Source organism: Penicillium riverlandense (genome assembly GCF_028828495.1).
Source record: "Penicillium riverlandense strain IBT 135883 chromosome Unknown utg000007l_segment0_segment0, whole genome shotgun sequence".
Classification (NCBI taxonomy): Eukaryota; Fungi; Ascomycota; class Eurotiomycetes; order Eurotiales; family Aspergillaceae; genus Penicillium; species Penicillium riverlandense.
This window is the reverse complement of record NW_026643198.1, coordinates 2,283,679-2,301,818: the sequence shown is the minus strand read 5'-3', so window position 1 is coordinate 2,301,818 and position 18,140 is coordinate 2,283,679. Positions and strand designations below refer to the sequence as shown.

Below are 18,140 nucleotides of genomic sequence, written 5' to 3'. Positions count from 1 at the left end.
TGTAACCCATGACAGTCCATACATATACTGGTATTTTGCCTCAGCGTTGCTCGTTGGCTCTCGTCTTCCCTTCCTCAGCTACACGACAGTCCCTGCTCAGCTCTCCCCTTCCCACCACCCACGTCCCCCATCACACCCCCCGCGCCACCAGAGCTGAGGATGAGATCACTGTTCTGCCCTATCGCGCGCCGTCCTCACTCTTGCTAATAGTGGCCCTTCGCGCCGGTCGAGAGATCCCTCTGGATTGTGCGCCAATCATCATTCCACTTCTCCATCTCTTTGTATTTTTGTGCGTTTTAAACTTTGCCCTTTTCGCCTTCGTTCCTTAGCCACCCGGTTCTGTATCCCGCCAGACGCGGGCCAATTGTGCTTTTATTAGCGGAGACACGCCCTTATACTGTACCGCGCGCCAACTGTCGGTCTGTCGCAGATTGACCTACTCTTTTACACCGTCCCCATCCGACTTTCTCAAACCATGTATGGTTGTCCACCCTCTTCCCGCCAGTGAATTGTTACCATCCACCAGGTTTCTATGGGAAACAATACACCTCGGCCGTGTGCGACTAGTAGCCGGAAACCGTCTCGGCGCATGAAGCAGCAAATTGTCGGATCGACGAACAAGGGTTTGCGCAAGGTAGGGCTGAAGTCGCGGTTACCGCATCAGTGCCTCTTCTCCATGCTGACCGGGGAGACGCAGGCTTGACTTTCGTTGCCAATAACCCCACCATTTGCGACTCGCGTGTGTGCCGCCTCAAAACCGATTTACCCGAATAGTCACGGCCAGGAGTTTAGAAGCTGGACCTTCTTGTTCAAAAGCATCAAAGGCAGGGTGAGCGAGAGGCTGGTTGACGGCCCGCTTAGGAATCGAAGCCGGTTCCACGACCGACGTTTGCGCTCAACTGGATTGGGCTATTGCTGCGAGAACAACACACTGGGCAATCTGGATTTCAACCTGCTTATCAATTCTGGATTCCTCACACCGCGAGAGGCTTGATTTGCTCCAATCTGGGCTCGCCCATGTTGGACGCCCACCGGTTCTCACCATATCGGCCTTTCTGGAATGAATCACCCACGATTGATCTCGCCGCCGTCCATGTACTCCCATGATTTCCGAGATCACAGCTACCGCGGCTTCCCCGATCGATCTGCGCACATTATGCCGGAGATGCCATTCTCATCACACGGCCCGATGCCCATCCCATCACGAACCGCTATGAACACCGCTCCTCCACCATTACCACCACCTCCGAGGATCCATGATCTGGACAACGGCTATGATGCAGGCTGGCTACACGCTAATTCAGAAAAGCCAAGTCATCTTGCACCTATTAATCCGAACTCGAGCTTGTTTGGAGGTCATCGACGGGCAGAGTCGGTTCTTCAAAGTGATCGCATGGCAGTGGATGACGACTTCGAAGGCCGACAGAGTGGCGTACCAGTATCCCGGAGCCCGGAGGCCCAAATCATGATTGCACCGCCTCCACCAGCCGATGAAGGATTCCCCAATTCCGTGTCGGTTAACCAATCTGGCCCAGTGTGAGTAGTTTTGCTCAAGACCTAACAACATGTACGCTTTTCGATGCGCTAACTCTGTTATAGTTTGAAAGGAGAGCGCAATTTCTCATTACGCAGTGTGCAAGACTCGTCCAATGCATATGATCAGCACCTGTTATCAAAGATTGGAAAACCGTTGTCCCCTCGGGGATCGATTAGCCAGGGCACGGAAAATCGAGGCTCGGTGCCAGCACTCACGGTACCTTCACGAACGACGAGCAATATTCCCTCCCCCGGTCCATCAGAGAGCTCAACGTTAGATGTGAAATGGCATAACAGCCCCCAGTCCGGAGGAGTGTCGCCCAGGACCAAAGTTGGCTGGAGGAGAGAGTACATTGATGGCCGCAGTCCGAGTTTAGAGAGTATCTTACCATCCGCGGCGTTGGATTACGATCATCACGGTTACCGGCGTCGATATGGCGGAACGACGCCCCAACGAGAGGATAGCATCAGTCTACCAAGCCGATCGAACCGGGGTAGCTACGACCAAGGGGTTTTCTCAGATCTCGAGGGCGAATTCTCTACCGATGAGCCTGCGGCCCCGCGACAATTTGTTATCCGGGAACCGACACCTCCTTACGCAGAAACTTCGAAGCAGGGCATGAAGCGGCGAGCATCTTCACCCCCACGAGAACCGATGACCGACGATAGACACCCCACTTTGCGCGTAACCATGAGCAGTAGTGATCTATCCCAGCGGCGGAAGAGTGGGCAACCCTTTTCGAACACGCTGTCAGTGAACAACAGTTATGCTCCAAGCCACCGGACCCTATCGGCCGGATCGTCCTTGAGCATCCACACCTCCGGCTCGTACTCGTCCACCCTGTCGATTGGAAATAGCAGCATGACCAGTTTGTCACCTTACGATCGACCGTCTCCAGGCGGCCTCTCCCCCAGCTCAGATCTCGATACCTTCCATGAGAAGTCAATCATGAATCCAAGCGCCTCTGCTGGAGCCCCACTCATTCATCCGGCCGTGTCCAGAGGCATTTCGGGGTCCAACTCGCTGGAACCGCCGATCACGGACACGACCGGGAAGATACCAATGCCGGCTAATTTGAATATCTCTAAAGGAGCAAGCTCAAAGATGAGCGGGCTTTACATTTGCGACTGCTGTCCAAAGAAGCCCAAAAAGTTTGATAATCCGGACGATCTACGGTATGCAGAGACTACTTCACATCCGGACTGTTCCTAGCTGATTTATTTCCCAGAGTTCATGAGATGGAGAAGCAGTACTCATGTCAGTATTGCAACAACAGATTCAAGAACAAGAACGAAGCAGAACGTCACCAGAATTCTCTTCACCTCCGACCTCATTCATGGTCATGCGCCGCTCTACCAAACTATCAATCCGCTTTTCATGGCTCTGCAGCTCCCTCCGCCCAGACTACTGCTGGGCCTTCTCACGACACATGTGGTTACTGCGGAGAGGAGTTCCCGAACTTCCCCCAACCAGATTGGGACCGGCGGTTTGAACATCTGACTACTGTGCACAAGTATGGCGAGTGCAACAACGCGAAGAAATTCTTCCGTGCCGATCATTTCCGACAACATTTGAAGCACAGCCATGCAGGAAGTAGTGGGAAATGGACCAATATCTTGGAGAATGCTTGCATGAAGGAAGAGCAGCTGCCCGAGCCTCGAAAGGATAAAGCTCTACATTCCGCTAGCGGATCAGGCTCTGCTACTCAGCCTTCAGCCGGATCACTGACTTCCAATACGATTGACGAGGTTCTCAGCGAGAGATGACAATGGGTCTGACACTTTTTTAAATTGAAGGCTCTCCCCTCTTACATGGCCATTCTGCCTCAGCCGAGATTGTCCCATCTTGCATTTTGTGCGCCTGGGACCAAAGAGGATGGGGTTGGTTGGCAGGAATCTTATTCCATCAACACAACGGACAAGACAAGACCCCTATCCATCCTCTACCCATTCTCAACTAGTCAAGATCCCTCTCTTCTACCAAACGGAGGTTGACTCTTTCGCCTTTTCTTTCAACCTCACACTGTTTTCCCTAGTCGGCCATGGACCAGACATTCTCGAAATCAAAAAGTCTTCGCGCAACTAGAATAGCAGGGACCTTACAAGAAAAAAATCCGTCAAGCTACACAGGATTTACGACGCGACACGATCTCTTTTTAGCCTTTCTTTTTACATGGGGAAGTGGTGGGTGTTCAGTTTTCCGGGTGGTTTTCTTGCCGTGTGATTACTCGAGCGAACCTTCGTGTGTATACCTGGTGCATCATTTCTTACATCAAGTGGAGTCATTATGGGCTATGATAGTTAACTACGCGGTTGGGTTTCATGGTTTGTTTCATCTTTATCTGAGGGTCAGGCCGCGTCTTTGTGCGTTTTCATTGCGGCTTTCTTTCTGTCTTTCTGCTCATACACATCCGGCCCGACACCCACCCTTATACATATGGATGTGCGGTGCTGTTGAGATGGGAGGCCTGCTAGCGTGTTTTGTACATAGATGTTCTGCATGCTAGGCCTCAAAGGATTGACTCTGTGCTGTCTGTGCTCTGGGTTTGGACGCGTTGCCTTCTTTAGGGATTTCGTCGGGGAACTACTATATGTATGACCGGTGCATTATTATTCAACACTGCATTTCGTGTCCTCTCTTCACCATTTAACTAGGCACGTCAAGAACAGGAAAACAAGTGAAATTCTGATGCTCAATCTGCCAGTACGGCATAACTTCATATGATTCATACCCCGGGATCGAGGAATGCAGTGGCTGACCATTGTCTTGAAGCATACCAACAAGCGATGAAGGTTTGGATCCAGAGACACTAATAGATGCGTTGCTCAAGGCACCAGCAAAGGCCATGAGCACAGGACCGTACTCGAGGGCATAACGCGAGTGGCCAGGGATCTCGTATTCGCCTGTGTACTCTTCCAAGTGGTATTCGGTCGGTAGAATGAATGACACAGTGTCTCCTGAAGACCACATGCGATCGACTGATAGGTAAGATCCGGGATGACCCGTGATGGTGGTGTTGCTGTGGTTAATAGAAAGTTGCATAGGTCTTGCTGCCCAGGATGGGATGCGGATCCGGATGTTGGCGCGGAGTGGGGATTTGCTTGACGAGGAAAACGTCATATGCACATCGTTGTGAAATGGGAACTGTGTTGTCATGCTAAGAGTTGCGTTGTGGTTATCCTGCGTCGACCAGGTAATCGCTGCGGTGTCGAAGAGATTCACATAGACACCGGAACGATCGTTGGCGCTGGAGAAGATGAACTCTGCGAGTGAGCCCAGGGTCCGCGTGCCCTGGCCCTCGCAGCAGGTATTGATCATGCCATTACCATAGGGGCTCACAGCCGGGTCCTCGAAATCCTTTTGGCCGACGAGGTTAGCATGGTAAATGATCCCCTTGTCGCCGTCCTGGTTGGCGAGAACGACGTTGTAAATAGACTGCTCGATTTGACTCATGTAGGCTTCATTATCCGGATCCAGCCAGTGTAAACGCTGGTTCAAGCGGATCCAGAAACTATTTCCACAAAGCTCCCCCGTCAGGCCGTCCAGTCTATATGAGTCTGGTGGGTACTGTCCGAATTCCACAATGGCAGTTGAACCGCCGATGTGGATCCAATGCTTGGAGAATAGCTCCCAGTAGCCAAGTAGCATGTCGTGGTACCGCTGGTCACCGGTGAGTAGGTATAGATCTGCATAGGCTTCCATGTTGGTGCTGAGGTAGGTGTGTGGATGATCGTAGGGATATTGCCAGATCATGCTAGGATCTCTCGCAGCAAGGCCGTCGCGCCAAAAGTTCATTTGGAAATATTGTTGGATTACATTCGCGTCTTTGGGAGCTCCGACAGGGCTGCGGGCCATCAGGGTGTTGGCAACCATTCCCTGCGCACCCTGTACTGATCCCCTCATCAAATGCTTGAGTAGGGGATACTTGTTGTACCAGTCATAGTAACCACGCAGGAGAGTGAACGCTTTCTTAATACCGGTAAGACCTGTGTCAATCAGCCCGTGCGTGAGCCATGAACGTGTGTATGCGGCATGCTCTCCCAGGAACATTTGGTCTTGCGGATAACCCATTATGTATCCATCTGGTTCAGCACACTCAGCAATCGTAGCGACGACGGCCTCCATTCGGCGGCGGAGCTCGCTATTGTCGATCCAACGCAAGGTATTAGAAGCCCCCATCAAAAACCGAGCAGCGTTCGATCCCTGATATTGTGCCCAGTACCCGATCGGGTAGTCCAGGTTTGAGGGAGCTGGCTTTCCTGCGCGCGCGAGGAAGTCGTGCACCAGCTTGTCAATGGAGCCCAAGGAATCGTTGAGCAAGTACCCGATGTTGTCGACCATTGCAGCCTTGATCACACCATCACCCAGCTCTACACTGGATAGAGGAGTCGACACAAGCAGTTGGGGCGGCTTCCAGTCCTTAGGGTCGATCACATTTTCGGGATTGTCAGTGATCACACCTTCGCCCATTGCTCTTGGAGGTCTAGTCAAGCCCGACGAGTTGCTTATAGGCAGATCGGAGTTGTATGGATCTGAGCCAAGGTTGACAACACCGCTGTTTCCCAGAACGGGATCGACAGCGACTTCCTTGCCTTCAGCAAGATCATTTCCATCAGACAGAGCGCTCAATTTTGAGAGACCCAGCTGATAATGCTGCCCATCTATGCTTATACCTAGTTTTGTGGCAGTAAACCGCAAATATCGACGGCCAGCCCTTTGTTTATGATCGACGGGAACTGTCTGAATGGTATCTCTTGGGTTGGGCTGGTCTTCGTCGGTACGGTCGATGAGCATAGTTGGATTACCAAAGGAGTCCGTGTCATCAGCCTCAACCTTCCAGCGGCTGGGAAAAGCAAAGCTGATGAATGGCATGGCTTCTGGCCAATAGTGAGGTTGAACCAGCGGATATATTTGTACCTGCTCAACGGGAGACGCGTTGTCCCCCAAATCGATCTGAACCCAGGTTGTGGCATTTTCTGTATCGGTGAGCTTGCTCTGATAAGGCAGGTACCAGCTGGCTGCAGTAAATGCCATCTGATTCTCATACAAGCCTGGAACGATGTCTGTGACATTCTTTTTAGGGCTAGCCGCGACAGCCCTAGGCGACAGGGCCAAGGTCAAGGCGAAATAAAGAAGGCGAGTCATCTTGGACTAATGTTGCCAGACACATCTTGAACAACGGATGATCATTTATTTAAGAGCCAGAAGTCTAGTGGAGTGCAAGTTTTTTCATCCCTGTTATCGGTCTATCACACCCCGATCTTCCCGTCTGAGATCGAGCTACGCCTGAACATCTTCTCTTTCGTAGAATCTGTGCCCCTCTAAATCGAGACCTCCGACATACCCGGCACTAGTACTTGGATCCTTTGGACCCTGTGCTTGGACCTCGATGCTTCGAACGATTGTTGCGGGGTCTTGCGGGGGTGATCGACATCATGGCTATTGTAGGATCGTTGTATTTCGGGGGCATCCGATAGCTTCTGCCAGATCTGGTAGGAAAAGTACGTACTCCTTAGTGGTCTCGGTCGAAATTGTACCGAAATTGTAATTAACCTTCATAATCATGAAGCATTTGTGAGGACGCTGTCTTGGATTGACTCGGGAACTGATCATTGGTATTCCACATGCGACATAGCTAAACTAATAGTATCCGCCCTGTATGTATCCAGGATTCGCATGCCTAGACTGGAGAAATGATATCCCATGGCCTCCCACTAGTATCCGCCCTGGCTCTGCCAAATCAAACAAGCAAGGAAGACTTTCTCATTTCCTTGACAACAGGGGCCTCCTTCCTCTTCTCACCAGTGCCAGTGATCGAAGCAAAGCTTTCTGCGAGAACGGCAGCACCGCCTTGCAGCGGCAGGGTTTCGTCGGGGTTGGGGTTGTTGTCATCCTGCTCCTCGCTCTGCACGGTAGCCGCTGGGACCTCAAATACCTCGTCCCGAGAATCAGCGCACATAATCAAGACCTCTTCCAGGGCCTTCTCGATGGCAGCAGCACGCTCACGCATTCCACGCCGCAGCAACGCATCAACCAGATTCTCTGCCTCCGACACGGCAGAATTGATGCGCTCAATGAGACGTCGAATACTGTTAACAAGATACTCCTCTTCATAGACGGTTCCCTTCTTTCCGCGTGCACGCTTGCGCTCCTCGCGCCGGCGGGTCTTCGAAGTCTGGCGCGACGAGGTTGTCTTGCCCGTGTAGCGCGTGAACATGGTGCGACCGGCTAGTGTTGATGCCTCGGTTGGAGCTAGCGAGACATTGTCGGGAATATCTGCGCCGCCGTCGCCGAGAGTAGGATCGCCACCGAAGAAAGCAAGTGGGTCCGCAGCGCGGCGTTCGCGGAGCTCGCGTACGCGCGGGACTTGGGCGTTGAGTTGAGACTTGCAGTCGGCTAATAGGTCGGTCATGGCACCCATTGCTTCGGCAAGCCCCGTGTCCACTATCTCTGTGACATGGGTCTTTTTGCCGTGCAGTGTGAGCAGACGGGCGGCATCGGCAAACTTGGAGCCGCGGCAGAGAAGTCGGGCTGCGGTGATGATGTCGTGGAGATGGTCGGCATGGATGGTGGCTGCGCTGACGTAGTCTCGGCTCTCATCGACGAGAGTTGTGGCCAATTCGTTCATGTGTGCTGTCAATTCATCTTCGGGGAGAGGAACCATCATGGCACAGTAGAGGGACTCGCGCCACATATGCGCCAGCTTGTAGCATTTGTAGGCTTCATCGTAGCGCTCAAGAGATTCGTAGGCTGTGGTCGAGGTTAGCTGATAGTCATTCTTTGGGGGCTAGCAAAATTATCATACCGATCGCTGCGTCTTTGTACTTGGACTGATCTTGGAGATATTCGCCGTAGATCAATGTGATCTCTCGTTGATGTTCACGCTCGTACTTGAAGATATCAAGAGCCTCCTTGTACAGAACGTGCTTAATGATATAAGGCTGGATCTCTTCGTGGGAATTGAGAGCATGTAGATGTTTCAAAGCCTTCGCAAATCGAGAAAGATGGTTATCAATCTCAAATTGACGTCGCAGCTCTGGTAACTGCTGCAGCTTACGGAGAAACGGTAAGTACTCTCGAGGATCCTGGAAGATGATTAGCAAATACCCTGAAAGTTACCACAACAGAAGTGCTTACCATCTGAGCCTGTTGCGCCACCAATAGCGTGAGCTCCAGGTCATACAGACCCAGCGCATGCGAGTATAGACGATTGGCATCTGTCAAGAAGACCATGTGCTCAATAGCATCCTCCGCTTGTTCAGTGTTGTGTTCTTAATCCATGTCAGTCGCAATTCAACCTTCTAGGTAGGTAGAGAATACCTCTGAGACGAGCAACAAGCCTCAAACCAGCCTCCAAATCTGGTGGTGACTTGCAAACGTGGGCCGTTATCAAGTTGTGTAGATTGGTATCCACGCGATTTTGAAGAAAAGCCAAAAAGGCATCGCAGATGCGGTTGACCTTACTCCCTTTACTGGTAGGCATAGACACAGGAGGCTTTGTAGAGTCGTCTGGTTGAGCACCAGCAGCAGCGGACTCATTTTTCGAAATTTTGAGTGTGTCTTTGTAGAGGGTCTGTGAAACATCCTCCTCCCTAAGTAGAGGTTAGTATGGAAATATTATAAAATCTCAGAAATGTCACATACTTCAAACGAGAAAGAAAGTCATCAATAAAGTCAACCTTTTTGACTTGCTCTATGAATAGCTGGACGTTCTCCATGAACTGCTGGGGAGCGTAGTCGTAGAGAATATTCATATCCACCATCTGGCTACGGCATGCAAGGAACGCAGCCCGGTAATGTTTCTGGTCGATAAATGTGCGGATTCCCGCCAGAACCAGCGCGCGTGGGAAGATAGACTCAATGTTGCCTCGAGGCGCTTGAAGGACAACAGCGAAGATGGAAGGCATCACGGACACCAACTTTGAACCTCTTTCAATGCTTCGGCAGCGCTCATCCGTCTCTGGCGTGTCTCCTGGAACCTCCATGTCTATGGTATGAATTAGAATAGCTCGAAAGGTTTTGAAAAGATGACTTACCATCCACGCGGTTCAGATGAACAAACTTCAGAAGGTGCTGGGAAGTTGTGAACAAGAGATGAGCCGGAGTTAGAAGGAAGGACGTGCAATTCTTTGCAAGTACACGCTTATTCGCATACAACACGCCGGTCCTTGTCATCGTCACCAGGATTTGCTGGAGAAATTAGTATCGCATTTTAATTCCAGATACTGTGATATCGTACCTCGTCCTCGGAAATTGAAACTGCGCGGGCCCAATGGGTATCAATATTTGGGCTCTCAGACCAAGAAGAAATCTCAAACCCGTCTGTTGCTGATGGATTGACGCACGAGTAGCTCGCGGGACGTGTGGGCTGGGGTGCATGAGAGAACCATAGAGCTTGGTGTCCAATACCAGGGAAAATGGAGGATAGCTGCGAGGCATCCGCGGCTTGGTACACAGTCTGGGTTGAGCGTGTTTCCAAAGCTGTTCTCTCAATATGACTGGTGTTCGGACTGCTGTCTTTGAGCACATACACCTCATTTTCATTCAAGAAAGCGACTTGTCTCGGTCGACTCTGCGAGGCATCGGACAGAGGATAGCTTGACTCCAACATAGGAACTGCAACTGGACGGCTCTTCAAAGGCCACAGGAACACCGAGAAATGGTCCTGCATGAGGACAGCAATTCTGGTACCAGACTTGCTGAATGCCACATCAATGACATTGGAGTCGAGTGCCAGCTCGTTGTGTGCCATAGGGGGTGGAACACCCGCCAGTCTTAATGGAGTCAACTTCAATATCCCTAATTTCAAGTTAGAGGCAAATTGAGGATAAATGATGTAAGAAGCACTCACGTCCATCGAAGACAGCGACAGCCCCGACGTCATCTGGAATCACCGTAGACCCATGATTGATATCGAAGACATAATCCAAGTCCAAGATCGAGCCTACCATTATCAGTTCTGCTTTTTCTTTGTGTTTTTGGAAAGACGACATACTTGAAGAACCAACAACAAAGCGCAATGCTTTTTCTTGATGCCATTCAAACGAGAACGGGTTCTGAGAGGCAGGGTCGATGACTACCGGAATTTCTTGCTTCAAATAGTAGTGGTAATTTCCCATAGTCCAGAGCTGCACGCGGTCTTTGAAGCAAACTGCGAGTACTGTGGAGTCAACGTTCCAAGCCAGATAAATCCGCGAGGCCCAGGAGTGCCGCTCCGCTTCGTTCAACCGAAGAGAGAATTGGCCGTGGCGGAGTCCATTGCGCTCAAAGAAGACCACGTCAATCCGGTCGTCTAGACGCTGGATACCGGCGATAAGGTTTCCATACGGCCGCCAGCTCAGAGCAGCTTCCAGTCCGTCAACAGGCTCGCTCACGCTGTCCAGGGTGCCTTCTCTGGAATACACCCGAATTGCTCGGCGGGTTCCCGCCTCGATGCTGTTCACAGCAACATAGGCACCATCTCCGCGCCAGCTGATCGTAGTGCGGGCGTCGTCGTAGCTGCTCAATTTCCCTTCGTCGACCTTCTCAGGCACGGTCGGGTCGCGGAGGGCTTTTGCTCTCTTTCCCTGGAACTGAGTTTCCCTCTTACCCCATCCAACAGACACATGCTGCGAGGCTTGCAAGTCGTCGCCTGTGAAAGTGATCTCGGCCACATTCTCGAATTCGCGAGTCATGTACAAGAAGGTACGAGCGCGCGTGGTGATTGCCAGCAGCTCTTCGTCGGGCGACCATGCCGCAGCAGTGATTCCCACGTCGACTGAGCCCAAGATTTCAATTTTATCCTCACCGGGGAGAGGCTCCTCACGGACAAGGATAATATCACCGCCCTCCAGCACCAAGCAGGCCGTCAGATTGTCTGCGAAGTAGTGTAGGGAGAGAACTCGATCACAAGCCAAGTCTGGTAGAGGGCATGGTGCATCCCAGGAAGCGATACACTCGAATGCGTCGGGAGTGAGAGGCTCGGCGGAGCACTGCTCAGGGCGCTTCCTTCGCAGCTCGATGATTGCATTGCCCTCAGCAGGACCGAAGGTGCACACAACCGAATCCGAGGAAACATCCCAGGCCGTGGCTGTGAGTGGAAGATCGCTCTGGACTGGCGTCTCTAAGAGACGAACGTTCCTTAAGTTGCGCATCTTAATCTTTTCAGTGGAATTCTGTTTTTACCCCGCCATCAAGGGAAGAAATTGTAAAACAAAGGTCTTTTTTTCTGGTCTCGAATTTCCAGAAAGAGACACTTTGCTTCATTCCCCAGCAAGGCGAGTGTCTGTTGCCCGAAGGAGTTGTGCGACAGAAATGGAGTTGATGCAAAAGAATTTTGATTTTCCGCTCGGCCAATGACTTCATGGCCATTTGAAGGGCCACCCCATCACCGCCTCACAGCTGTTACAAGCTCCTACACGGCTACAATGGAAGAGATGACAAAAGAAATCAAGAACCAATACGATTCTCTAGGCTTGTAGGTTTGTACATTGATATCCCACGGCTTTTCACTTCACCCAGAAGCAAAGACTACCTCCTAAGTCATCCCCGATTGTCTGCTAAAACTAATACAGCATGGAAGACAGCTTATTTGGTCTTCATGGTTTGCCAGACTGAAGAATTGATCATATTAGAAGGACTCGAGAGCTGCGAAGGGCAGCAAGACTTACCGGCAATGGCGAAGGGAGCACCGAATCCGGTAACTGAAGGATCCCCCGAGTTAGTTGGCTGTGTGATTGCATGCCGCCTGGCCATTGACGGGGTTCACTCACTCATGAAGGCCCAGTATCTCCAGAAAAAGTGCTTGGTCAGAGGGTTGAAGGGAATGTTGGTGCGAGGGCCCTCCGCGTAGTGGTATGGGCTGCCGAGCTGGGCGCGAGTGGTCGAGAAGCCACGGCGAGCGACGGTGGTGGCCATGCGGGCCCGGATAGCGGAGGAAGCGTACATCTAGCAGGTGAATGTTAGGCTGAGTCCATTGACACAATTGCGACCGTGGGGCCACCCACCTTGGGATGCAGAGGGGAGAGTCGTGGATGATTCGGGAGTGGACGGACGAGGCCAAACTCGTGTGGAATGCGAGTGGTTGGTCAGGTGATATTTGGTCACGTGGATTCTTCGGCTTGACCGCCAGCGATCTATACCGCCTTCCCGATCAATACCCGCTGGATTTTCCCGCAGAAAAAAAAGGTTCCATGCTCTCTTTCCTTACTGCTTCTGTGGATTCGCCCGCTGAAGATGGACGAGCTCTTCGACGTCTTTGACGACAAGCCCCAGGCGGCCAAGCCTGCGGAGGGCACATCCAAACGCCCTAAGAAGGATAAGGATCGGAGCAAAAAGCGTCAAGTCAACGGCGATGTGAAGCAAAATGCAAGCGCACCGGTAGAGGACAAAGAGGATGTTGTCCTGTCGGATGCGCCGGCGGCAGAGATTGATTCCGCGAAATCGCCTGCAGAGAACGAGCAGCCCGAGGCAAAACGACTACGCCTCGACCAGGAACCCGCGCCCGTGGTCGCTGATACGTTCGAAACCGAGCAGGAGCAGCAGATCTCGGGATCTGGGGGTCTAATTCCGGACCAGGGGTCAATGGTGCTATCGCATCAAGTACGCCATCAAGTTGCCATCCCTCCAAACTATCCCTACGTGCCCATTTCCCAGCACAAGCCACCGGCGGAGCCCGCGAAGACATGGCCATTTCCCCTCGACCCGTTCCAGCAAGTCGCGGTTTCTTCAATACAGAGAGAGGAGAGTGTGCTGGTGTCGGCCCATACTAGTGCCGGCAAAACGGTGGTCGCAGAATACGCCATCGCACAGAGTCTCAAGCTCAACCAGAGAGTCATCTACACCAGTCCAATCAAAGCGCTCAGCAACCAGAAATACCGAGAGTTTGCTGCCGAATTTGGAGATGTCGGCCTGATGACTGGTGATGTGACGATCAATCCGACGGCGTCCTGTCTGGTCATGACCACTGAAATTCTTCGGTCCATGTTGTACCGGGGCTCGGAGATTATGCGTGAAGTTGCGTGGGTGGTCTTCGATGAGATCCACTATATGCGCGACTTGAACCGTGGCGTTGTCTGGGAAGAAACGATCATCTTGTTGCCCGACAAGGTTCGCTACGTCTTCTTGTCTGCCACCATCCCCAACGCCATGCAGTTCGCCGAGTGGATCGTGAAAACACATGACCAACCCTGCCACGTTGTATACACGAATTACCGGCCGACCCCGTTGCAACATTACTTTTTCCCCGCTGATGGCGAGGGTATTCATCTAGTCGTGGATGAAAAGGGGGTGTTTCGCGAGGAGAACTTCCAGAAAGCGATGAGCGCCATTGCGAACAAGAAGGGTGATGACCCGGCCGATGCTATGGCCAAACGGAAAGGCAAGGGCAAGGATAAGAAGACTAACACGGGCGGCAACAAGGGTCCATCAGACATTTTCAAAATCGTGAAGATGATTATGCTCAACAAGTTCAACCCGGTCATCGTCTTCAGCTTCAGCAAACGCGAATGCGAGGCGGGAGCCCTCAATTTGAAAAATTTGTCATTCAATGATGACTCGGAGAAAGCGATGGTCGTCAAGGTCTTCCACAGCGCCATCGAGATGCTCTCCCCAGAAGACCAGGAATTGCCCCAGATCCAGAACCTCCTTCCCCTTCTTCAGAAAGGCATCGGTGTTCACCACTCGGGGCTACTTCCAATCCTGAAGGAAACCATCGAGATTCTGTTCCAGGAAGGTCTCATCAAAGTCTTGTTCGCAACTGAGACCTTTTCTATTGGGTTGAACATGCCTGCAAAGACTGTGGTCTTCACCAGCGTTCGCAAATTCGATGGAAAGAGCCAGCGCTGGGTCACACCGTCCGAGTTCATTCAAATGTCAGGACGCGCAGGCCGAAGAGGTCTTGATGACCGAGGTATTGTGATCATGATGATTGGCGAGGAGATGGAGCCTGCTGTGGCCAAGGAGATTGTGCGCGGTGAGCAGGATCGGCTCAACTCGGCCTTTCATCTGGGCTACAACATGATTCTCAACCTGATGCGTGTGGAGGGCATCTCACCGGAGTTCATGCTTCAAAGGTGCTTCAAGCAGTTCCAGAACGCAGGGAGCGTTGTTGGTCTGGAAAAGGAGCTTCGTGAGCTGGAGGAGAAGAAGGCCAATATGACCATCTCCGACGAAGGCACCATCCGTGACTACTACGAGCTGCGAGAGCAACTTGACAAGTATAACGACGACGTTCAGATTGTCCTCTCCCATCCCAAGTATGCACTATCTTTCCTCCAACCGGGTCGTTTGATCCACGTCAAACACAGAGGGCTCGACTTTGGTTGGGGTGCCGTGGTCAACGTCAAGGAACGCAAGGTTCCGAAGCACTCCACCGAAACCTTTAGCCCGCATCAGTCGCACATCGCTGATGTGCTGGTAAAAATTGCTGACGGGCCGTCCGTGAGCACCAAGACCTTTGACGACATCCCGGCAGGCATTCGACCTGCCAAGGAGGGAGAGAAAGCCCGTATGGAGGTTGTGCCGATGACGATGTCTTGTATTGCTGGTATTTCCCATATCCGGCTGCATCTCCCGAGAGATCTCGTTTCGGTCGACACGCGGAATGGTATCAGGAAACACATAGACGAGGTGCACCGGCGGTTCCCAGACGGTATCGCCGTCCTTGATCCGCTTGAGGATATGCGGATCGAAGATGATTCGTTTAAAAAGCTGCTACGGGTATGTGAACACGAATTTTATTCGAGTAATTCAAGCTGATCTTTCCACCTAGAAAATCGAAGTCCTCGAGTCTCGTCTTCTGAGCAACCCGCTGCACAACTCTCCACGGCTGCGCGATCTGTATGAGCAGTATGCCCAGAAGGTGGCGCTTGGCACGCAGATCAAGGAGAACAAGAAGAAAATCACGGAGGCTCAATCGATTTTGCAGCTGGACGAACTGAAGAACCGCAAGCGTGTGCTCCGTCGGTTTGGATTCATCAACGAGGCTGAGGTCGTTCAATTGAAGGCCCGCGTTGCGTGTGAGATCAGCACTGGCGATGAACTGATGCTCAGCGAGCTGTTGTTCAATGGTTTCTTCAACAACCTCACCCCCGAGCAGCTGGCGGCGGTCATGAGCGTGTTCGTGTTCGAGGAGAAGGTCAAAGAGGCCCCTGCCCTGACCCGAGACGATTTGGCCAAGCCTCTTAAGGAGATTCAGTCGCAAGCTCGGATTATTGCCAAGGTCTCGCAAGAGTCCAAGATGGCCCTCAACGAAGACGAGTATGTGCAGAGCTTCCACTGGGAACTGATGGAAGTCATTTTCGACTGGGCGCACGGCAAGAGCTTTGGAGAGATCTGGTATGTATTTTTGTTAATTCTATTGGAACCCAGGCTAATGTACTGTCCTGCAGCAAAATGACCGATGTCTACGAGGGCAGCTTGATCCGGGTTTTCCGGCGGCTGGAGGAGTGTCTGCGGCAGATGGCCCAGGCGGCCAAGGTGATGGGCAGCGAGGAGCTGGAGGCCAACTTCGAGTTGGCGTTGGCCAAGGTGCGGCGAGATATTGTTGCCGCACAGTCTCTGTACTTGTAGATATATCTAGTAGCAAACGAAATGCATGTATCGAATGCGGGTGCCGGGCGGAGCCCTGCCTGAAAGCAGCCCGGTACGACGGTATGACGACTTCACGATGTTGGTCCTGTAGCTTCTTTCTTGTTCTGTAGTGTCAGTCCAGAATGTCTACCATGTAGTCCGGATAGGAAGGGAGAGCCCAATATTTTACTAATAATTTTGGTGATTGCCAACTGCGCATCAGGGTTGCGTTGCCGCCCGCAACAATTACCATTTCTTTCTTTTCTCCACCGCTTGTCTTCCTCCCCACTTCTTCCGCTTCTTCTTCACCTCACCTCTTCACCCTTCTCTCTCCCTCCTTTTTTTCCACCCTTCCTTCTACCTCTTTTCCCTCCACATTTTTTTCTCTGTCCCTTTCTTGGTCTCCGTCTGAGGAGACTTTGCTTGCCATCCGGCTGTGGTCATCATGAACAGCCTGGTGGCCACGCCTCCTGTGCCTCCCCATTTCTACGAGCATCCTCGACATTCTCCCTCCCGTATAAGTAAGACTAGATGGCCTCTTCATCTCTCTTTCGAATGTCCGATACTGACAAAATCGAACAAGTGTCTACACCATCCTCCTATACCTCCCGGAAGCGGAAAGCTGACGACGATGGCAACGACCACGACGGACGCATGTCTGCTTCCCCAACCAACTCACCCGCCTTCACCCCTCGCCAGCTGCCTCCCATGCGGAACATCAAGCGTTCCCGACCGAACATTTCAGGACGACCGCTGGCTCTACCTCGTCTGCTAGAAACGCTGGACACAGATGCCTTACGGGCGGTGGTTCGGACCATGTGCGAGCGCCACCCCCAGCTAGCCGACGAGGTGGTGCACACCTCCCCCCGACCCAGCGTCTCCTCGACCCTGCAGGTGCTCCGAAATTACCAGGCGGCTCTCCAGTCGTCGTTCCCCCTGGGTGGCAACCCCGAGTCCGACTACGCCTACAACCGAGTCCGTCAGCCGCTTAGCAACCTCCTCGACGCCCTGAACGACTTCACGCCCAACTTTCTCCCCCCGAACGAGCCGCAGGTGTCCACCTCGCTGAGCTATCTCGACGGAGCGACGGATATCATCCATGCCCTGCCGCGATGGAGCACGATCCAGAACAACTTCGAGCGGGACTCCGCCTATGATGAGATTTGCAAGGCTTGGATCCTGGTGATCCGAGAAGCAGGCAAACGGGGCGGTGGCATCCAGCTGCAGTATGGCAGCTGGGACCAGACGTTGGCCAAACACAACCAGAACTCCGGAGGTAAGCTCCAGGCGGCAGTGAACGAGTTGGGCTCCAGCCTGGGGTGGATGGCCGGGTCCGACAACACGCCCTCTCACAGCCCTGGCGGCGGTAGTGAAATGGGCTCGATACGAGATCAGCTTTTCTCGGGCACCTATGGGCTGGGGACTCCCGTCAAGGTTGGCCCCTGGTGAAAAAAAGTGACCTGAACCAATACGTAACGACCAACTCATCATCGGCCCCACATGACCACCCGCATCGCATCGCATCTCTCTCATTACTCAATCACTCCTGTGCCCGCGGTCCGTCGCACACAAGCTCATCACGTCCCTATCGCCGGTTCCTCCTGGCTGCTGCTGTTTCGACGAAAGACCAGAACCGGTCGACCCCCCGACGCATATCACGATCACGATACCTGCTGCATGACACTTTAGAGAAACTACCCTGGTCTCAGTCAGATTGGCGTTTTATAGTATGCAAAGGCGAATAACCTGTCCTTTTTTTTGCACTTTCTGGAAGATGGATGATGTGCCTAGCTTTTATGTTTTTGCCTCTTCCCTTTGTTCTGCTCGAACATTCCGAATTGAATTGATTCTTTGATTTCATATCTGTCTTGTGCAGAATTGCTTTTCTTCGGTTCTTCTTGTCTCTCTTGATGCAGGCAGGCGCTTTCGGTCACCTCATTTTCTCTTCCCTCCACACTCTCTTTTGGGCCACTCTTGATACTTTCCCTGCGATGGCATACTACTTTCTTCCCTTGTTATTCTTGGCGCTTCTGGAGTTGTGTACATCGCCTAG

At 52.3% G+C, this 18,140-nt stretch overlaps 6 protein-coding genes across 6 annotated transcripts; 3 read left to right on the top strand and 3 right to left on the bottom strand.

Moving 5' to 3' along the window:
- Nucleotides 1-1,093: 1,093 nt before the first annotated feature.
- On the top strand, nucleotides 1,094-3,303 carry znfA (putative C2H2 finger domain protein; the record flags this gene model as incomplete). Its single annotated transcript, XM_057199924.1, has 3 exons — nucleotides 1,094-1,536; nucleotides 1,600-2,712; nucleotides 2,766-3,303. The coding sequence occupies 3 exons, from the start codon at nucleotides 1,094-1,096 to the stop codon at nucleotides 3,301-3,303; spliced, it is 2,094 nt and encodes a 697-aa protein (XP_057050625.1).
- An 880-nt stretch (nucleotides 3,304-4,183) lies between these two features.
- N7474_008513 (uncharacterized protein) lies at nucleotides 4,184-6,682 on the bottom strand (the record flags this gene model as incomplete). Its single annotated transcript, XM_057199923.1, has 1 exon — nucleotides 4,184-6,682. The coding sequence occupies one exon, from the start codon at nucleotides 6,680-6,682 to the stop codon at nucleotides 4,184-4,186; it is 2,499 nt and encodes an 832-aa protein (XP_057050624.1).
- Nucleotides 6,683-7,277: 595 nt separating this feature from the next.
- On the bottom strand, nucleotides 7,278-11,670 carry N7474_008512 (Elongator subunit IKI3; the record flags this gene model as incomplete). Its single annotated transcript, XM_057199922.1, has 9 exons — nucleotides 7,278-8,287; nucleotides 8,343-8,622; nucleotides 8,675-8,808; nucleotides 8,858-9,129; nucleotides 9,182-9,524; nucleotides 9,574-9,727; nucleotides 9,777-10,336; nucleotides 10,389-10,481; nucleotides 10,533-11,670. The coding sequence occupies 9 exons, from the start codon at nucleotides 11,668-11,670 to the stop codon at nucleotides 7,278-7,280; spliced, it is 3,984 nt and encodes a 1,327-aa protein (XP_057050623.1).
- A 433-nt stretch (nucleotides 11,671-12,103) lies between these two features.
- N7474_008511 (cytochrome c oxidase VIIc family protein) lies at nucleotides 12,104-12,433 on the bottom strand (the record flags this gene model as incomplete). The annotated part of the gene is made up of 3 exons (XM_057199921.1): nucleotides 12,104-12,129; nucleotides 12,187-12,219; nucleotides 12,289-12,433. 3 exons carry the CDS (start codon nucleotides 12,431-12,433, stop codon nucleotides 12,104-12,106), a joined length of 204 nt encoding a protein of 67 aa, XP_057050622.1.
- A 318-nt stretch (nucleotides 12,434-12,751) lies between these two features.
- N7474_008510 (ATP-dependent RNA helicase MTR4) lies at nucleotides 12,752-16,087 on the top strand (the record flags this gene model as incomplete). The annotated part of the gene is made up of 3 exons (XM_057199920.1): nucleotides 12,752-15,235; nucleotides 15,288-15,853; nucleotides 15,907-16,087. The coding sequence occupies 3 exons, from the start codon at nucleotides 12,752-12,754 to the stop codon at nucleotides 16,085-16,087; spliced, it is 3,231 nt and encodes a 1,076-aa protein (XP_057050621.1).
- Nucleotides 16,088-16,532: 445 nt separating this feature from the next.
- N7474_008509 (cut8/STS1 family protein) lies at nucleotides 16,533-17,536 on the top strand (the record flags this gene model as incomplete). The annotated part of the gene is made up of 2 exons (XM_057199919.1): nucleotides 16,533-16,608; nucleotides 16,671-17,536. The coding sequence occupies 2 exons, from the start codon at nucleotides 16,533-16,535 to the stop codon at nucleotides 17,534-17,536; spliced, it is 942 nt and encodes a 313-aa protein (XP_057050620.1).
- Between the last annotated feature and the right edge of the window lie 604 nt (nucleotides 17,537-18,140).